Source organism: Rhinolophus sinicus, linkage group LG05 (genome assembly GCF_036562045.2).
Source record: "Rhinolophus sinicus isolate RSC01 linkage group LG05, ASM3656204v1, whole genome shotgun sequence".
NCBI classification, from domain to species: domain Eukaryota; kingdom Metazoa; phylum Chordata; class Mammalia; order Chiroptera; family Rhinolophidae; genus Rhinolophus; species Rhinolophus sinicus.
In genome coordinates this window covers 17,932,502-17,951,901 of record NC_133755.1, presented here as the reverse complement: position 1 = coordinate 17,951,901, position 19,400 = coordinate 17,932,502, and the positions used below count along the sequence as shown (strand labels likewise).

At 46.2% G+C, this 19,400-nt stretch overlaps 2 protein-coding genes across 3 annotated transcripts; one reads left to right on the top strand and one right to left on the bottom strand.

Annotated features, from left to right (window-relative positions):
* On the bottom strand, window positions 1–14,346 carry GCKR (glucokinase regulator). Its single transcript, XM_074333909.1, is given in 22 exon segments — window positions 1–89; window positions 92–137; window positions 139–168; window positions 635–817; window positions 925–991; window positions 3,806–3,878; window positions 4,338–4,551; window positions 4,553–4,607; window positions 4,844–4,942; window positions 5,629–5,774; window positions 6,908–6,971; window positions 6,973–7,011; window positions 9,395–9,493; window positions 10,469–10,527; window positions 10,714–10,771; window positions 11,115–11,145; window positions 11,148–11,178; window positions 11,437–11,517; window positions 12,169–12,225; window positions 12,417–12,481; window positions 12,484–12,571; window positions 12,854–14,346. Coding segments are annotated over 22 exon segments (1,734 nt in total). The 5' UTR covers window positions 12,914–14,346.
* Window positions 14,347–14,491: 145 nt separating this feature from the next.
* Window positions 14,492–17,669, top strand: FNDC4 (fibronectin type III domain containing 4). 2 transcript variants are annotated; one of them, XM_019735392.2, is made up of 7 exons: window positions 14,492–14,918; window positions 15,094–15,238; window positions 15,325–15,440; window positions 15,712–15,916; window positions 16,375–16,464; window positions 16,767–16,891; window positions 17,057–17,669. In XM_019735392.2, the coding sequence occupies exons 2-7, from the start codon at window positions 15,118–15,120 to the stop codon at window positions 17,090–17,092; spliced, it is 693 nt and encodes a 230-aa protein (XP_019590951.1). In that variant the 5' UTR covers window positions 14,492–14,918; window positions 15,094–15,117; the 3' UTR covers window positions 17,093–17,669. The 2 variants fall into 2 exon arrangements, with proteins under 2 accessions (XP_019590951.1, XP_074187927.1); XM_074331826.1 differs by lacking the exon at window positions 16,767–16,891 and having other exon boundaries at window positions 14,496–14,918.
* Window positions 17,670–19,400: the final 1,731 nt, after the last annotated feature.

The following is a 19,400-nucleotide window of genomic DNA, read 5'->3' as shown; positions in this document are numbered from 1 at the left end:
TCACTGCAGGGCAGGATCTGGGGTCTCCAGGGGGTCCGCGCTGTGCTTCCGACCTGGCCCAGTGAGGGCGCTCCTGACAGCTTCACAGAGGGAGCAGCAGTCAGGTGTGCCTGGGCCTCAGGGATAGAGCACCAGCTGTAGGAGGCTTAGCAAGGCTACAGGGATCACCTGTGGGGAGGAGGGAGGGAGAATTGGAGCCTGAAAACGTGAGGTCATTTGAGGAAGAATGCTGGAAACGCTAGAACATTCAGTGTGGAAGTCAGAAGCCACCACAATGGATGCAGAAATAGAAGGGAGTTATCAAGACCACAAATTGTAATGAAGTGGGTCAAGAGCAGAGAGATGCCTTCACCCTGACCCAGAAAACTCCTATTCACCCATTAAGACCCAATTCAAAGACCCCGTCTCACTCTCTTTCCTGATTCCCCTCATAGGCATGACTGAAGACCCTTTTCTGCACTGCTGTAGGACCCTTTTCATACCTCTGTGACTACTTGTCACATCATGTCTCCTCCAGGAACAGAGAGCTCTTTGGCAGAGTATCACTGAGATTTGTAAACTCAGTGCCAAGCAAAGTTCCTGACACATTGAAAGTACTTAGTGTTTGCTGAATGACTAACAGGCAGCAGGCTACCTGTTCCTTCTTGTGTGCAACCTGGATGTAGAAGAAGATGTGAGCAGCCTGAATATCATCTGACAGTGGCTGAGGGAAGTGGATGACCCAGAGGAGACTCTCTATGCATCGAGCCTTGGACTGTCCAGAGAACCGCTGTGGAAGAAGTGGTAAGGTCAGTGTTAGGCCAGAAGGCCAGGGGAGCTGAGAATGGTGTTGAGGAAGGAGAAAGAAGCAGGACTGGGGGAGTCTAGGTGCCCAAAGACTAGAGGCTGTACAGAATTTGTCACTATAGGCAATCCCAAACTCACAATCCCCAGCTGTAAAGAAAAATCGGGGTAGAGGGGTTGGTGCTGGGCCTTGACTGGCTGGTTTAAACTAGAGAATTAATGGCAAGTTGGTCACCTGTTCGGCCATGTCCCATTAATCCCATAAGTTGGTCATCTTAAACTGAACTCATTCCCTCTGGTTTCCTTCCTAATCATATCCATCCTTTATACTGCTGTCAAGACCGTTCATCTGCAAGCACTGCTTCTGTTTTGTCACACCCTCCCCTGTGTCTAGCTCAGCACTGTCCAACAGAAATGTAATATGAACCACAGAGGTAATTTAAAATTTTCTAGTACTGCATTATAAAAAGAAACAGGTAAAATAAATTTTAATCATTTTATTTCATCCAATAGCTCCAAAATGTCATTTCAACATGTAAACAATATTAAAAATGATTAGTGAGGTGTATTTGACAATATTTTTGTACTACGTACTATGATTGTAAAATACTCACTGACACAGTATAATCACGGCACATCTCAATTCAGTATGCTACATTTAGCAAAAGAGAAAAAGGGATTTTGTTTTCCAAAAAGAAATACAGCAGAGAACGTTTAAATACTAACATGGATATGTCACAAGGACACAGGGGCCAGCTTGAAGAAGCTCTCATTTTGAGCATTAAAATGAATAATGACGGGAATGGATTAACACACATTTACCAACAACAAAAATGCATGAGTTCATACCGATACTAAACAAATGTTTATGGGGCAGGAAGGGAAGAGAAAGATTTTCTTTACAGAAGAATGCCAACTAATAAATAAAGACATAAAACTAAAATAAAAACTAAAATAAAAAAACTAAAAATAAATAAAGACATAAAACTAATAAATAAAGGATAAAAATAGAAAAATCACCATTTTAAAACCACCATCCCATAGTAATAACTGAGTCAACCAGGAATCATCAGTGGATGCTAAAACCATTGGGTGAAAGACTACTGCGGAATAAGATAGGAAGAAATCCAACAGACACCACCTTGACCTAATGATGAAACCAATAAAGGGACACACTGAGATCAGGCACCTCCTAATGTGGAACACTGATAAAGGCACAGCTTCATTTACACAGTACTCCTTGCCAAAAATAATTTAACCTGAATATAATGAAGAAAGAATCGGGCAAATCCAAAGTGAAGCACATTCTGGATAACAATTGGTCTAGACTTCTTAAATATCACTATCATGAAAGACATAAAAAACGGCTGAGGAACTCATCTGGATTAAAGGAAACTAAAGAGACCTGGTAACTAAAAGCAATGTGTTATCCTTGATTGGATCCTGGATCTAGAAAATGAAAACAATACAGGGATAACTGGGGAAATTTGAATAGTCTGTGTATTAGATAATTGTCTTGTCATTTTCCTGAGTGTGATAATTATATTGTAGTTATGTAGGCAAATGTCCTTGTTCTTAGTGGACACGGTAATTTGTGTCAAGTGTCATAATATCTCCAATTATTTTTCAAATGATTCAGTGGGAAAAGAGACATGAAGCAGATGAGGCAAAATATTAATGATTGGTGAATCTAGGGAAAGCATATGGGTAATTCATGGTACAATTCTTGCAATTTTTCTGTAGGTTTGAAATTTTTCAAAATAAAAGTGTGTGTGTGTGGGGCGGGGGGTTACATCAAAAATATTTCTACAACTAAAGATTTACAAGCCCTGATGGAACTTTTCTTATTTCAAATAATTTCAATATGTTTAGAAAGATAAAAACCAGAATTGAGTAAAAGACAAAACCACCAAAAAAACCCTGATAGATTTAACTACGTAAAAATATAAAATGTCTCTATATCAAAAACATAGAAATAAAAAATAATCAACTGGGAGAAATATAGAGCAGAAAAAAAAAGCTACTGTTCTTGTTATATATACTTCCTCTTACAAATTAGTAAGAAAAAAAATATCCCCAAAAGAATGGATGAATGTTCCTCAAAGGTATGAAAAAGCAGTACAATGAAGAAAAAAAATCAGTGGCTAATATGTAGCTTTAAGCAGCCAATCTCCATAGTAATTAAAGAAATATAAATTAAAACAACACTGAACTGCCTTTTGTTTTGTCTTCCTTTTTTTGCTTTGCTGATTAGTGAAGATTAAAAAGAACAATGCTACCCAGTATTTTAAGGTGTTGGGGAACAAGCAATTTCACACTTTATTTATAAACCTCTTTGGAGGTTAATTTGACCATATGTATCAAAAAGCCATAGAAATGTACACACCCTTTGACCTAGTGATTCCACTTTTGGAGGTTTATCCCAGGATTTATCTTAATGAAATAGTCTAATGTGTGTATAAGGATGTGAAGCATTTTAATAAAAGCCATAATATTGAAATTATCTACAATATCTGACAATTGGGGTTACAGTAAACAAATTATGGTATATCCAATTTGGTGGAATAATACATTGATATTATAAATAATGATGTAGATATTTTGGTACAGAAAGGTGCTCATAATTTTAAATGAAGAGAAGCAAGTTAAAAATAGCATGTGAAGTATGGCCCTATTTTTGTATAAATATATTTGCATATGCATAAAGAAGTCTAGAGGAACATTTTCCAAAATTTGTCTAAGAGTGGATTTTTGGAAAAAGGTAGATTATGGATGATTTTTCCTTCTTTTGATTTCTGTGTTTTCTAAAATTTTTACTATACAAATGTGTTGCTATTATGATTACAATTTTCTTTAAAAATACAGTTTTTTAGAAAAGATCCCTACCCTATCCCCTATCCCTGGAACAGTATCTAGCATGAGATAGGTGTGTAAAAAATGTTTGTTGGATGAAGAAATAAAAGAATCTGGCTCAACTCATGGATATGGTTGAAATGTATGCTGTATGGTGAAATAAACAGACCTGGGTTCAAGTCCTGTCTTAGCTGTGGGGCCATGATTACAATCCCTCAATCTTTTGGCTTCAGCTTCCTCATCTGGGAAATGGGGACATTAAACATACAATCCTTAGGTGATTGTTGTGAGAACTGAGATAATAGATATGAAATATTTTGTAAAGTGTGAAGTCCTGTATATGTATCAGATATTATGGCTGTACAATGGAACCTATAACATAGATATACATACCATCAATATATAACATAAAGGAGGGGACTAGATCATGTGGGTTTCATTGGAGAAGACTTAGAAAATATGAGATCTCAATGGAGACAATAAATGTAGAAAGCATGCCAAGGAGTAGGGATATGACCAATGAATACCATTTGGAAGGGAAGATGAAGATACATGATGGAAGGAGCATGGATTCCTTGCTCAGGGGAAGAGGGGCTTCCATTGGGTTCTGAGTGCATGTGAGGCAGCTGTTGTCTAGTAAGAGGTAACACACAAGGGAGGCCAGAGCTTAGCCCAGGGCTGGGAGTTCAGGGATCAAAAACTGAGCAGGGGTTCAAAGAAAGGATCATTTGACTGAAATGCCTGTTTAGATAGGGCAGGATGGACATTAAATGAAGAACCTCCATGGGCTGGGAGTAGGAAAGTGTTGGGGTAGTAGACCAATTGGTTTGGATCAGGAAGAATCAGGAAGAAAGTCTGGACTGGGGTCCCACCAGCACCCAAGGTGTGGATGCACTCTACTCCATCCATGATGACAAATGATGCTGAAGGAATGCCAGCCAACCAGATACTCTTGGCCTTTTTTCTCCAGGCTGAGAATGGGCCAGAGGTCAGGACATGAGAGGAGAGATCACAGTGAAAAAAGGCCAGAGACCAGAGAAAGATGCACATGGAGCAGCACAGGAATATGCTAACAAAAAGCCTCCCATGACCCTCTAACTTGCAGACCCATTACCCTCACCATGTTAACATGTCTCACAGAGTCTCCCCTGCTCTCAGGACATTCCCCATCTGGCCACTTCCCCCCTCCAAACGCACTTCCACATACCTGGTGCTGGGTTGCTTCATCAGGGCGGCGATCTTGGGGCTTTGACTACAGGTCACCTAATGAACCCTCTCAAATGTCCACAGGATTTCCAGAAGGCATCTAGGAGAAAGGCCACAGCTAGGTCCCAGCATGGGCCTGTGCCGCCTCAGAAAGCTCGGGCATCTCCCTCTGCAGGGAAGGCACAATTAACTCCCTTAAAACTCAGTTCACTAAGTTTTGCTTTGTCTTGTGCACCTGAAACTAATGAAAAAATAAAAAATAAAAACTCAGTTCAGCTGGTCCCCGGTGGAGGTGTAGTGAGTAGAGCCAATCCGCCTTCAGGAGGGGCAGAAAGGGCTTCAGTGAGCAGAATACCAAAGGGCAGAAAGACAGCTGGGAGGAGGATGGGATGAGAAAGCTGGTGGGGAGGGAAGTGAGCAGCCTGGCAGCTAGCTAGAGACCCTGGGAAGGGAGCAGGCGCACAGCAGGATGAGCTCTACCCTGCATGACCTGGACCATCCCCAGATCAAAGACTCTCAGAAGCTAGGTTAGCTTTGGATATCCCAGGTGGGCACAGGGATTAGTTCTGGACCTGAGGAATCCAGGATCCATTGGAAACAATCCAGACTCTGTGACTGCGTGGTAGGAATAGCAGCATGGCCCTGCTAGCTCCTTCCCTGGGGAAGCGTGGCAGGGCATCAGTCTTGCTGCCACCAGCCCAGTCTCTGAATTTGGACTGGTCATTCCCCAACCCACGCCATCCCACCCTTTGCCTCTGATCTCGCTCTTGTCCAGATCCTTCCTGCCTCTGAGAGGCTGCAATGCCCTGCTCCACAGTCTTGTGGGCTGCCAGTAACAGGGTCTCCAGCAGGGTCTTGGTGGTGCTTCCACCCTTCAACTGAGAGGAGCTACTGAGATGCTCGGGCAGAGGAGCTGGTGAAACCCAGAGGAACTGGGAGAGGAAGGAGGGTCTTGGAGTTCACGAGTTAGTGAGTCCTGGACATGCACTCTGGTTGGTGGCCATCGGGCATGCACTCTGGTTGGTGGCCATCGGGCATGTATTTGGTAATACTGGCGGCCCTGTGTGCTGTGGGGAGGAGTGCGAGGTGGAGGGCTTAACTGAGAGAAGGGGAAGAAAGAGGGAAAGGGCTACGTCTGGTCATTTTTATGGTACATTCAGGACTCTGAGGGGGAAGCCACAGTGATTGGGTCTCCTGTTAGCTGGGGATGAGGGTTTTTCAGAGAGCCCCCTCACCTTGAATTTTCTCTCCACCCCATCCCCCCCCTTTTAATAGCAGTTTGTCAATCCAAACATCACATTTCACATTCTTTGGACATTCTAATGGTACACATATGTAACACGACACACCAAACAGAGAGTACAGTAAACAGAATGCTAAAAGCAGTGTCTGAGGAAAGGAGAATGAAAGAAAACTGCAGACAGGAGGAGAGATGAGCATTTGGGAGACGAAAGATACAGAACTTGTGTGTAAAATGGAATTCCTGCCTTCCTATCTCACAAAAGGAAGATGAAGGAGGATGTCACAGATGTGCCCATTACTGGCACAGAGGATAAGGGGCAGGGATTTGACTAAAGCCCTGGTAAAGTCAAAGGAAGGGCAGAGGATGCCAGTGACCACAATCCAGAGGATAGGAACAGGAGCGCTGGAAGCTTAGAAGGCCCACCCCAATTTTGGAGAGGATCAGAAAGGCGGAAGAATGAAACTGCATCCGGTGTTTTTTTTAAGTGCATATTTGAAATTTAAACATAGAAACGAGACATAAAGCAATTCACCATTCCCTTTAATACTTTCTACACACAAATGCACAAAGCGTCTTTAAACAGAAATTGCCCTAGACCATTTAGGTGTCTTATGATTACTGATTTAAGAGACAGGATCAGGATGGAAATAAAACATTTTAAGGTAAACCAGGGAAATGAGAAAATAGGATTTGATTTACAACATTTTAGTTGACACAAAATAGCAGGGGTGTAGACAAGATGTAACAGAACCTAAAATCAGAGGCCCTCAGGAAGGGACGAGCAGGTGGGGGCAGGGGGTAGGAGTGGGGGGCAGAGCCTACCCCAATAGCAGGATTGAGCACAAAAGCTTCCTGTTTTTCTTGCAGTTTCTGCATCCACTCTGCTTTGTTGGAATGTTGAACTCAGGTCTTCAGTGGGGTCCTTTCTGGGGCCTAGAGAAAGACAGAGGTGGGGGATTGTCCGTGACCATCTAAAGGGCCTCAGATGGGAGACAGGATCAAATACCATCTTGGGATTAATGTCAGAGGTCAACAACTTTCTAGAGAGATGTACTTTAGAGCGCATAGGGGCCCATGTCCCTGAACTGCAATGACTAGGGTTAATAAAACATTCAGCAATTTACTCCCACAGCAAACCCAACACTCAAATTTAAAGTTCCAGCCCAAGACCAGAACTTTATTCTATCCTGGTCCTTCACATGTCCCACTGCCATGGCCACACTAGCTACACACTCTGGTGGCCTCTGAAGGGAATGCCTGTCATCTGAAAGTCAAAGTTGCCACTGTATTTTCAGTCTTAGGGTCCATCAGAAGCCCTTCCCAGTCCTGGAAATCCGGAAATTTCCCCAAATAGTAAACCCTTCACTACCTGAGAGAGGGATAACAGTTCCTACTGGAAGTAACCAAACTGCAAGGGAGCACCTCACAGTTGGCAAACATTTCTTGAATAAATTGACCAGGAACAAAATACCCAATGTGCTAATGAGGCAAGAGAGCAACAGGCTTGTTATCTGCCTAGGTGCAACCATGGAACTCAAAGAATGGGGATCTCCCGTAGTTGAGCACTACTAGCTTTGCTGGGGGATAATCTGTGACTCACCCTTTGTGTCAGGACCTCAAAGAGTTACCTCTGTACTTCTATCATTCCATCCCTGCAAAGTTTCTATCCCTTCTGGAACTATTTATATAGATAGATAGATAGATAGATAGATAGATAGATAGATAGATAGATATAGATAGATATATATAGATATAGATATATATAGATATATATAGATATATATAGATATATATCGATATATATAAATTTTTTATTTGTATTACTTCTAGGGCAAACAAGTTTCACATATTACATACCCACTGCGTAAAGCATTTTCTTAAATTTGTCCTCAAACTACTACTGAAATTTCCTAGAGACCTAAGACAGAGGAGACCTGAGCAGAGAGCAAAGGCAGTGTTGATCGTATGGTTTAAAACCGAGATTCCCAAACTTGGCTGGTCACCAAAATCACCTGGGATGTTTTGTTTTTAAAAAACTATCCATTTCTGGGCACCACCCCCGCTAAGAGTCAGCTTCAGTAGTTCTGGAACAGAGCCCAAAAATCTATATTTTTAAAATGCTTCCCAGACGACTCTGAAGATCAGCCAAGTTTTGGGAGCCACTGATTTAAGGAACAACTGGAAGATCTCCACGCCTACACTGTTTGAAATCCTTCATTTCACTTAGTCATGGTGCCTGAAATTAGCATCCACTGCAGCAGATACATTTTTAGTGAAGGAGAGGTCTCCATGAAAAGGATCAGGGTTAAGCATATTTTGGACTCATTTACACTTTTGCATGAATTACACGATAAGCTTGGAATAGAGCTGAGAAAAGTACCTCAGAAAGAACCCAGCTCATCCCTGTCCCAAAGACCACCACAAAGTACACAAAGCTGCTCTTGAGTGATCAACAAGCCTCCCGTGACAGGAAGCCCTCAGGTTCATCAGGTGGCCCACTCCAATGGTTTCTTTAGCAGAGTTCCCTAAGGCTGGCTGTGCATCAGAATCTCCAGGGATGCTTTCAAAAAATAGATACTTGAGAGCCTTACTACAACATCAAAGCTCCCACACCAGGGGCTAGAATCTTTTTTTTTTTTTTTTTTTTTAACATTCCCAAGGCAACTCATCCACAGAACCACACCAAGCACTATTGGTTTAATATGCTGACCTTCTCTGAGATCAAAGTGGCCATTGAGACAGAGAATAACAGGGAGGTGATGTGGAGGCACAGGGCTCTCAGAAAAGGGGAACAGGGTGTGGGATTTGAATAACCAGAGGGGACCAAAGGGGTGCCTGAAATGATGGAGAATGAGCACTAAGATTAGGGAACTGGGCAAAGGAGGGGAGGCCACTCAGCACCCATTACTCCTTCTTTGAAAAGATGCTTGGGGCCCACCTCAAAGGAAAGTACGGAATTTTGTGGTAGGCATTTTCCTGGCCCCATTCTATCTCCTGGCCCTTGTTTGCCTGGTCTCTTCAATCTGTTTTAAATGTATACTTTCTTGTATTTTATGTATCCTTTGTAAGCTGCCTCCGATCGTTTCTGAAATGAGAGAAGAATTAAATAAGCCAACCAACAACAACAAAAACAACAAAATTCAGAAGCTTAGGGACACTCCATATTTACTTTAATATTCTGAGATTTGGTGAACAAAACTATATTCTCCCTGCCCTTTCCTTTATGATTGTACTATAGATTTTGACAGGTTCCCTCCCGGTCTCCTCAGGGGCCTGGCCAGTCACCACCTTTCATTACCAAAGACTCACCTAGCCATGCTCACTAGGTTGAAACCAACCAGGACTGGCAAGAAGACGGCTGGGTTATCCATGCAGTAGTCCATCTGGCCTGCCACAAAGGGAGCCTGAGGGTAGGGATAGAGAGGAGGGCATGATGGGGGTGGGGGGGTTACTCTAGCATTGCCCAAGGCTCATATGTATCAGAATCTCCCAGAATGCTTGTTAGAAATGCAGATTCCTGAGCCCAGTTAAGATCTACTAGATCCAACTTTAAAGGGGAGAGCTCATGGACCTCCATTTTAAACAAGTTCCCCCAATGGAATCTTCTGCATGGTAAAAGTTGAAAACTATTGAACTAAATTGTAAGCTCCTCGAGGTCAGTGTCTTGTTCTCCTTCCACATCTAGCACGGCTCGTATCTAGTTTCTGTTCAGGGAATTTGTAGAATCAGAATGCGGCAGAGTTAAGAGGAAACTTGCGGTCATCTGGTCCAGTGCTTCTCCAACAAATTACCTGGGAATCTTACTAAAATGCAAATTCAGACTCAGTAGGTCTGGAGTGGAGCCTGAGATGGTGCATTTCAAACAAATCCCAGGTGATATTGATATTGCTGGTGCCAGGACCCCACTTTCAGGAGCAAGGAACTAGTCCAGGGGTCAGCTCTTTCTGTAAAGTGCCAGAGAGTAAATATTTTAAGCGTTGGGTTCCTACAATCTCTGTCCAACCACTCAACCCTACCACTGTAGTGTGAAAGTGGTTATAGACAAGATACAAACACAAATGGCAGTGTTCCAATAAAACTTCATAAAAAAAAGCAGGCAGCAACTGGACTGACCTGCCAGCAGAGTTTGCTGACCCCTGGACTAGCCCATCTATCTTGGTTGTTGAATGGATTAATGCATAGTTATTCTGAAACAGGGTCCCTTTCCTCTCATCCCACATTCATTCAACTGGATCCTAATTAGTGAGAGTAAATTGAAATTCCTAGTGTAAACTCTTTCTGTTTTCTAGCACCCACCTTGTCAATCTTTTATGTTATTCCATTCCCACCCACTTCCTCCCTGTAAAATTCATTGATCCACCCAGTCCATCTTCACACTCGCCGAGTCCCACCGAAATGCCCAAGATGATCACCCTCTTCTTCCAGCAGCCACCTCGGAGAGCAGGATAGGTGAGGTAATGCCACCAGGAGGAGTCCAGGATACAAACTTATTGTGTGGGGATGTCAGGGCCAGAATCAGGGGAGGGAATGGGCTTTGACTGGATGTTGGGTATTTCATGTCCCCATGAGAAGGAGCAGACAGAAGTCTCTCATTGAATGTCAGTGGAAAACATAGACCTTCTTCAGTTTTCCTTAATCCTGAGCAGGGCACTATCTTCTGTCCCCTTCCTAGAGGCCACCAGAGACCTACGAGGACAGACTCAAGGTCAGTGGCACTGGTTGGGAAGTAGAAGCCTGGGGTATATTAGGGCAGGCTGCTGTGAGAGAAGGGAATAAAGGGAAAACTATCATTGAATGAGCACCCACCACTCGTTGGGTACCATGAGAGATCCTCTGTAAAGTTGAAAAGATCAAATACCTACGAGGGTATTTGGCAACATAATTATGTGAAGTGGGCTGAGTGTAAGGTAATAAGGAATGGTAGGGCCAAAGCAAACTGGGCACACTCTCCATCTGAAAGCATTCAAATTTAGTTTCTAAAAAACACTATTTAGGCCAAACAAAAGATTCAAAGGCCACCTGGGCTTACCTGTCATCTCCTGCAATGAGGTAGGTGTAAGTTTCTCTCCCAGACCTGTCATCAGCTGGTTAAATGGGGAAGAGGACATGAAGTAGTAATGAGAGTGAAGGAACAATTATCTTGGATTTTCTGAGAGTACATGGGATGTAGAGATGCTAGCAAAGGACTGGTGGGGGTCAGATGAGCTAAGAAGAAATGGGACTCCCTGGTAAGATCTAGCTTCTGAAGGAGAAGGGCTGGAGGCGTCCAGCTAGGAGTTTAGCTATAATGACCTTTATGATCCTGAGGGTCACCCCAAAAAGGAGGGGGGAGGGAAACCAGGGATTAGAGGACTCACTGACATGAGGAATGCCATCCTTCCAGATATGCCCCCTTCACTCAGCACCGCCAGCCCCCCGCCCCCCTCAGGCTCCTGAAGAAGGAAAAATGCCCGGGTCACCCAGGCCCAGCTCAGGTTGGCGGAAGCATATTCTTTTCTTTGTCAGTAACAGAAGAGGAATTGGGGAAACTCCTTAATTCTCCTCTTATCACAAAAGTGAACAGAACATAGGCAGTGTGATATAGCAAAGAGAGTACTGGATTTGAGAAAGAAATTTCAGTCTGACTCCCAACTCTGGCTTAGCTATTTATTCGATGGTGATCACTTTCTTCTTATTCAGAAAGGACTGAAAGCAGCTTCCTCGTTTAAATATAAATAAATAAGCAAATAAATTAATAAAACAGCGTTATCTAGCAATTATTAGTTGGGGGTATTTGGGCAAGCTACTGTGGTTATCCTCAGTCTTTGTTTTCCCAGCTGAAGAAAAAAACAGACAATAATACAAACTTTACAGGTTTTGGTCAAGGCAATGGGTGTGAAATTGCATTGTCAGTTATAAAGTATTATGCAGACGATAATTATTATTAAAATTACTATTGACTAATAAGATGACAGTAAGGATCCAAGAGGGAGGCCTAGGCGAAAGGAGAACTGAGATCTGTAAAAAAGAGAAATGGAGACCAACAAAAGAGCAACATAGAGGGAAACAGAAGTTGAGGCAGAGAGCAGATGGAGAGTTCGTACCTTGAGCACTTGTTGAACTTTTCCAGCCACTTGTACCGTGGAGTCAGAACTGATTCTCTGTGAAGTCGCTGTAGGGAAGAGGCTGGAATCAGAAGACAAGAAAAGGACAGTGGATTTGGGGTAGGGGTGAGGTGGAGGGGTTCTCTGGGTTTCCAAAATTAGGGAGTGTGGTCTGAAAGGGCAGAGGTTGAGGTGGGGTTGGGGTTGGCAATTTTATTTGCAGTGTCCGGGGGATGGGGATGGGCCACCTGGTATGTGGGCATGGCTTGCCCCTCCGCCTAGAAGATCTCAGCATCACACTGCCCAGCAATCAAACAATTTGCTCAGCATCTGTTTTGTCAATGTCCCAGGTCAATGGGTTTGACTTCTCCATGGTTGGCACTGCTGCCTCATCCCCAGACAACTAGAGGGACGGGGGACAAGGAAGCCAAAGCCTCATTTATGCCACTGAACTGGAGATAGGAGTGGCACAGTGTTTGCACTTATACACACAAACACACACACACACAACACAAACCGTGGATTTAGCTTACACTTGTACTCTGGGCCTATTAGTGAAAGAAGATCAGAAGGGAGGATGGGAAGGAGGAGGGGGACAGCAGAAACCCAGGGTGGAGGGAAGTCCAGATGAGAAATGATTCTCATCTGGAATCATGCAGAAGGCCAACATGAAGAAGAGTCTCACCTCCCATTTGCCGGGCTCTAGGGTCTCAATCACATGTTGATACCATTTTGTGCCCAGCATGGTCCCACGCTGTGGACACTGTCCTGCCTGCCTTTTCAGCCACACAAACCCTTCTGTCACACTGACTCGGCTTCCAGTTGGCAGGGCCTTATCTGAACCCAAGTACCCTGGCCTCTCTGAGCACCTCTATCTGCACCCTTTCCTGGTCTTTAGGCCCCTGGCTATCTGGTAACACCGGGGGAGCACCAAGGGTCCTTCTCTGCATGAACCTAGACTCCCCAGCCTCTGCTTTGCCCCTGAAGAGGAAGACCTGAGGTTCATTACTCTTGCCCTTTGGGTACAATGTCCTCTTCTCTGGATGGCGTGCAGCCTGGAAGTGCAAGAGCATACTCAGGCCCAATCGCGGGGCAGTGAGAATCCTGGGTAAGAATGCTCTGGGACCAGGATGCATCAGGAGGCCAGAGATCAGGGTCTTCAAGGTCAGCAGGGGTCAGAGGACCAGGGCCATGACTTGATCATATGCTCAGTTGAGACAGTCCTCCCTGCCCCCACTTGCCCCATTTCACTCTCTCCTCTCAGAAGGAAGACACAGAAGTTTTAGAGTCCCAGGGGCACACATACTAAACTGGAAAGCGCAACAGAGAATGAGAAATACTGCAATGAGAATTAGAACCCAAAGTATCTGCCCTAAATACATTAGTCGACATTTATTTACATTGAGCAATGCACTTTTCACATACAGTATCTCATTAGGGACATTAACACTAAGACAACAATACGAACACCTTCATTTTTCAGATGATTAAATTGAGGATCAGAGAAGTTGTCTATTGCTAAAAATCACACAGCTGACAGAACTGGGACTCACACCCAGATTCTAACCGCAGGTCTCATGCTCAGCCAAAGCATGAAATAACGTGAGGATTTATAAAATATTTATTGAATTAATGAAGTAACTAACAAATTGGTATAAATTAATAACCTCTCACTTACACAGTGTTGTAAGATTTGTAAAGATCATTCCCCAACATTGTCTCACTTGATCGCCACAACAGCCCTGAGACATTTTGGATGTTCTGATTTACAGGTGGGAAACCTGAGGCTTAAATTAACCAGTTTCCCCAAAGCCACACAGTAAGTCGCAGAGCTAAGACAAGACACATCGGTCGTTGCGCTTAAAATTTTTCCGCTGTAAACCCAGTCAGTACTCTTAATAATCCCTGTATCTCCAGCTCTTGATATGCCAGACACATAGGAGACACTCAATAAATATTTGCTCGATAAATGAAAGAATGAATGAGAGTGAAGGGAATCAATATCACATTATAAATGAGGAAGAGACTTAAAAGCTGACGCAGTCTACAAGTAGGAGATTGTTAAAACAGTTATTATCTCGATCATCCTGTCCCCTCCCGCACTGGAGATGGCATTCCTCCTCCCAATTTGTCTAATTCGATCCAGGAGGGAGGGGCCTTCCCAGGTACCCAAGACCCTCGCACCTGTGCCTCTCCCATCGCACCAGCGGGCTCATGGGATTGAGCCGGGATCGAAGGGATGGGGCTCCCGGGGCCGCCAATGGGAGGGTCGTGGGAGGAGCCCCGAGAGAACCGGGTGGTGGGACGGGAGGAGGGATGACGGCGGCAGGAACCCCAGCGGGGCGGGGCGGGCCCGCACGTCCCGGCCAGGCTGCGGCGGAGCGAGCGAGGCCAGTTCTGCAGAAGACGGCGGCTAGTTCGCCGGGACGGCCACATCCCGCTGCAGGGGCCAGCGGAGGCAGCCGCACTGCCTCCCGCACCGGGTACCCAGGCCAGCGGCCAGCCGCGCCGGAACCGCCTCTTGCTCATCGACAGACAGCACCGCCGGTCCAAGCTCTGGGGGCCCCGCAGCCCCGCAGCCCGCCCCCGCTACGCCTCCGCCCTCTGCTTGCAGCTCGGTCCCGCGCTGCCCGCCCTGGCGGGCCCGCTTCAGAATGGGGTAGGGGCAACATCACCAAGTCGGGCGATGGGCCGCCCACTGGGCACCGAGCAGCCCCCCGAGGCCTGACCGACCGCGAGGACCGGCGGAGGTGGGTGTGGGTAGGGCAGAGCCAAGCACTGGGGGAGCCCGGGTAAAGCGGGGGGCAGGGAAGGCGTGGGGGAAAAGGGAGCTCTGGGGCTGCTGTTGGCCGTGGGGGGCCCGGGAGAGCTCCTGCCCACCAGTGCGTTCTGGGCAGTCCTCGACCCTCGCCCTGCCACCTTCAGGAGCCCCGCCTGGATGTCAAGCGGATGCCCCAGTGCCTCCTAGCGGACTCGGTGGGGACCATGGCTTCGCTGATGCCCCTCTCCCCGTATCTAAGCCCCACCGTCCTCCTGCTGGTCAGTTGTGACCTGGGCTTTGTGCGAGCAGGTGAATAAAGGGGGACGGAGTGGGGATTAACCAGAGCTGGTCTGTGGGTGGAACCTGTTAACCTGTTAACACACTGGCACTCACAGACCGGCCTCCATCTCCTGTGAATGTGACAGTCACTCACCTCAGAGCCAACTCAGCCACTGTGTCCTGGGACGTCCCAGAAGGCAACATCGTCATTGGCTACTCCATTTCCCAGCAAGTATGAATCACCCTTCTGCTCCCCCAACTTGTGTCCTTGGATCTCTGAACATTCCTTCAGGAACCTCCCTTCCCCCCTCCCCCAACTTCCCCAGAGAATCGGGGGAAGAATCTCCCAGATCTGGGAGAATCTGGAAGCTTGTGTTCCCTGGCTCCAACTGCACTTTTTATCCTACTCCCTTGGAGCCCTTGGATGTTCCAGAGTCCTGGTTGAGTCTGTGGTCTGGGACTGAGGTGAGGCTGCCCTCCTCTCTCTCATTGTCTCCCTGCAGCGACAGAATGGCCCCGGACAGCGTGTAATCCGGGAGGTGAACACCACCACTCGGGCCTGTGCCCTCTGGGGCCTGGCTGAAGACAGTGACTACACAGTGCAGGTCAGGAGCATTGGCCTTCGGGGAGAGAGCCCCCCAGGGCCCAGGGTGCACTTCCGAACACTCAAGGGTTCTGACCGGCTGCCTTCAAATAGCTCAAGCCCAGGTGAGCGTCTCAGCTATTCCCCCACCTCCTAAAGCTTTGCATTCTCTGGCTTTTTATTTGGACTTTAGCCTCTTGTTTACTTCCTCAAAGCAAGCAACAGTCTAGCTTAGATGAATATAAGGATGACTTAATTTGTTGTACTGCCAGGAAAGGAAGGAAAGGAGGTTGGCAGGGGATCTGGTATCGACAGGCTGGTAATGAATCGTTTGGGGGAAGGGCTTTTAAACTTCCTTTTACCCGACCTCAGATCACAGCAGCTTCAGCCTGACTGAGTACCTGACCTGCAGCCCTCCTGCTTTTTGGCCTCTGACCACCTGTCCACCAACAGCTTCCCAGAGAGGGGCTACCAAGGGCAACCCTGTGATGGGTCTACGCTGACTCTAATCCCCAGCGTCTCCATCCTTGACTGTCTCTCTAGCTACTCTGCACAACCTGGAGTCTGTCTCCTTCCTTCTCAGGTGACATCACAGTGGAGGGTCTGGATGGAGAACGGCCACTGCAGACAGGGGAAGTGGTCATTATCGTGGTGGTGTTGCTCATGTGGGCCGGTGAGTAGGCAGCGGGACGGGGACCAGTGATTGCGGGAATGGGGCTCAGTGAAGGCAGGAGGTGGTGAAGGTTGTTGGGAGAAAGGAGGGTGGGAGACATGGAGTGGGAAGATGCTTAGTTGAAATTTGAAGAGAGGGAGAGGAGGCCGTAGGAAGCACAGAGAAGATTAAAAGGGTGCATGGGAACCAAGAATTCAAGGATTTTCTTCTCAGATTTTCTTGAAACTGTGGCTGTCTCATGCCGTTCAAGGCTGTGAGTGGGGAGGTTGGGATCAAGCTCAGATTGTATTGTTGTGTTTCAGCTGTAATCGGGCTGTTCTGCCGTCAGTATGATATCATCAAGGACAACGATTCCAACAACAACCCCAAGGAGAAAGGGAAGGGGCCAGAACAGAGTCCTCAGGGAAGGCCAGTGGGGACAAGACAGGTGATGTGGGGCCAGTGAGGGAGGGAAGGGCGATTTTGCCTCTAAGAGCAGCCAGGGAAAAGGAGAAAGCCAAGAAGGGGCAGGAAAAGAGGGAGAATGGAAATTTGGGATGGAGGAAGCTATTACCTTCCTGAAATTAGAGACTCAAGCCATTTTCTTTCACAGAAGAAGTCACCATCCATCAACACCATTGACGTATGAGTGAAGAAACAGAACCAGAAGAGAGATGCACTAAGAACCTGGGGATGGGGATGGGGCCAGGGAGAGCCTAAGATGGTGATCTGCCCAAGACTAAAGGATCCCACAGTCTCCCAGAAGTTGGTGGCACTCCCACAATCTCAGGCCTGGTACCCATCCTCTTTCCACTGTGAGCAGGGCCAGAAGGTATGTCTGTTAGGGTCTGTGCCTCTGAACCTGGGGAGTGGATATCAGATGGGATAAGTCCTTCCATTCCCCAGGTCCAAGGGAGAATCACTTGTTAAACCCAATCCCATTAGGTCCCAAATGGGGCCCCCATTTCACCTGCATCACGACTCTCAGCATCCTCAACTGCCCCCACATCTTGCCTCTGGATCTCAGAGAGGGGTGTTTCTGTGGGAACTCCTCCTCCCCAGCAAATAAAAGGAACAGTCTGAGCTTAGAGACAGACGCTGCACTGCACTACTCCAATGTCTTCCATGGAGCCTCAGGTGCTCCCCTGTCACCTGGCAGTACCCCCAGCTGCTGGTGATCTCACCCCTTGGACATTTTTCCAATAAAGGTTCTTGGACAAACTGGAGCTGACTGTATAGTCTACCATATAGTATGCTGAAGAAATTTCCCTACCTTCTCTCCTCTGACTACAAGGGCCCTGCACACCACCAACTTGACAGGAGCAGAATCTCATTTTAAAGTGTTTGCTTTGATTCTCCAGCCTGGAATGGGTGGAGAGGGGCCAGAGAGGGGTGTAGAAAACTAGAGCCCCAGTTCCTTTGGCTTTGTTGAGTGAAAAGGGTAAAAAGAGGATATAAATGCTTCCCGTACAAGTAGAAACTATGGTTATGTCACATGAGAGGGCCAGTAACCTTTTTATTTTCACTGGCCACGTCGGCGGTCCAGCTTCTCACCATTTATTCCTCTGACTCCTCCATCAACCCTGAGCTAATTTTCAGAAAAGGACTGAATGGTGTCTTGGGACAAACAAAAGAGCAGCTACACTAATGGGTCCCTTCCTGCCACACACTCCTTTCCAGTGTGTTCCTGTGCTTATTCTTCCCTGCCCTCGCTTTCCCTTTTGTCTCTGTCTCTGTTCATTCGGTCAAAGTCAATAACTGTAAACCATAAATAACTTTATATTCACTCTTTGCCACTAGATCCAGAAGAGGATTCTGGAAATAAAGCTGAAGGGTTGGAACTCCCCTATCAAATAATTTGGGCTCTGGGACCTACTTGTTTCCTGTGAAAATAGGGGCTGTCCTCAACTCTTTCCTAAGTTCCAAGGGCATTTGGTGCGAGTGAGAGAAATACCTGTTAACATTTACAACTACTGTGGGGGAAGGCTTCAGAACTTAGAATCTGTCTGGACAGCATTTACTATGCTTTCTGGAGGATTTCAGGTCTTCTCAACTTTGGATCTTTCCAGAGGCTTATGAATAATGCTCCTTTTCTGCATCTTGATTTCTCTGGTATGTTACAGGAAATTAGACCAGTAATTCTGAAAGGGACCCAAGAAGTCAATATCTGGGGCGGCCGGATGGCTCAGTTGGTTAGAGCACAAGCTCTGAACAACAGGGTTGCCAGTTCAATTCTCACATGGGCCAGTGAGCTGCGCCCTTCACAACTAGATTGAAGACAACGAGCTGCCACTGAGCTTCCAGAGGGGCGGCAGGATGGCTCAGTTGGTTAGAGCGCAGTGCAAACTCTCAACAAAAAGGTTGCTGGTTCAATTCCCACCATGGGATGGTGGGCTGTGCCCCCTGCAACCAAAGATTGAAAACGGCAACTGGACTTATAGCTGAGCTGCACCTTCCACAACTAGACTGAAGGACAATGACTTGGAACTGATGGGCCCTGGAGAAACACACTGTTCCCCAATATTCCCCAATAAAATTAAATTAAAAAGCAGAAGTCAATATCTTTCCTACTTAACCAAGCTCCAGCCCCGGTATCACAAGACTTAACCTTAACCTATCAGGTGAGGAAGCTCTGGTTTGCTCCTCCACAACTATGAAAGCATCCTGATCTAAGCAGCAGTCTTTAATCCACCATTACCCAATTTGGAAATAGGTTAACTTACCTCTTCCTGGCCACTGGTTCCAAACCATCAACATCATCATTTCTTGGGATGGGAGTGTCACAGGGTGTGGTAGCACGGCTTTGAGATAGAGAGCTAGGAGTTGAGAAGGAACATAAAGGGTGTTTAAATGCGCCAGCTCTGGATTGAATCCCAGTTACAGTCCTTAACTGACTGTTAGCTTGGGATAATGACTCCTCCAATCCCGAGTCTCCTGTTACGTAAAATGGGACTAAT

Coding starts and splice junctions, on each gene's coding strand:
- FNDC4 (XM_019735392.2), top strand. CDS start 15,118: ATGCCCCAGTGCCTCCTAGCGGACTCGGTGGGGACCATGGCTTCGCTG. Junction 15,239..15,324: donor CCTGGGCTTTGTGCGAGCAG/GTGAATAAAGGG, acceptor TGGCACTCACAG/ACCGGCCTCCATCTCCTGTG. Junction 15,441..15,711: donor GCTACTCCATTTCCCAGCAA/GTATGAATCACC, acceptor GTCTCCCTGCAG/CGACAGAATGGCCCCGGACA.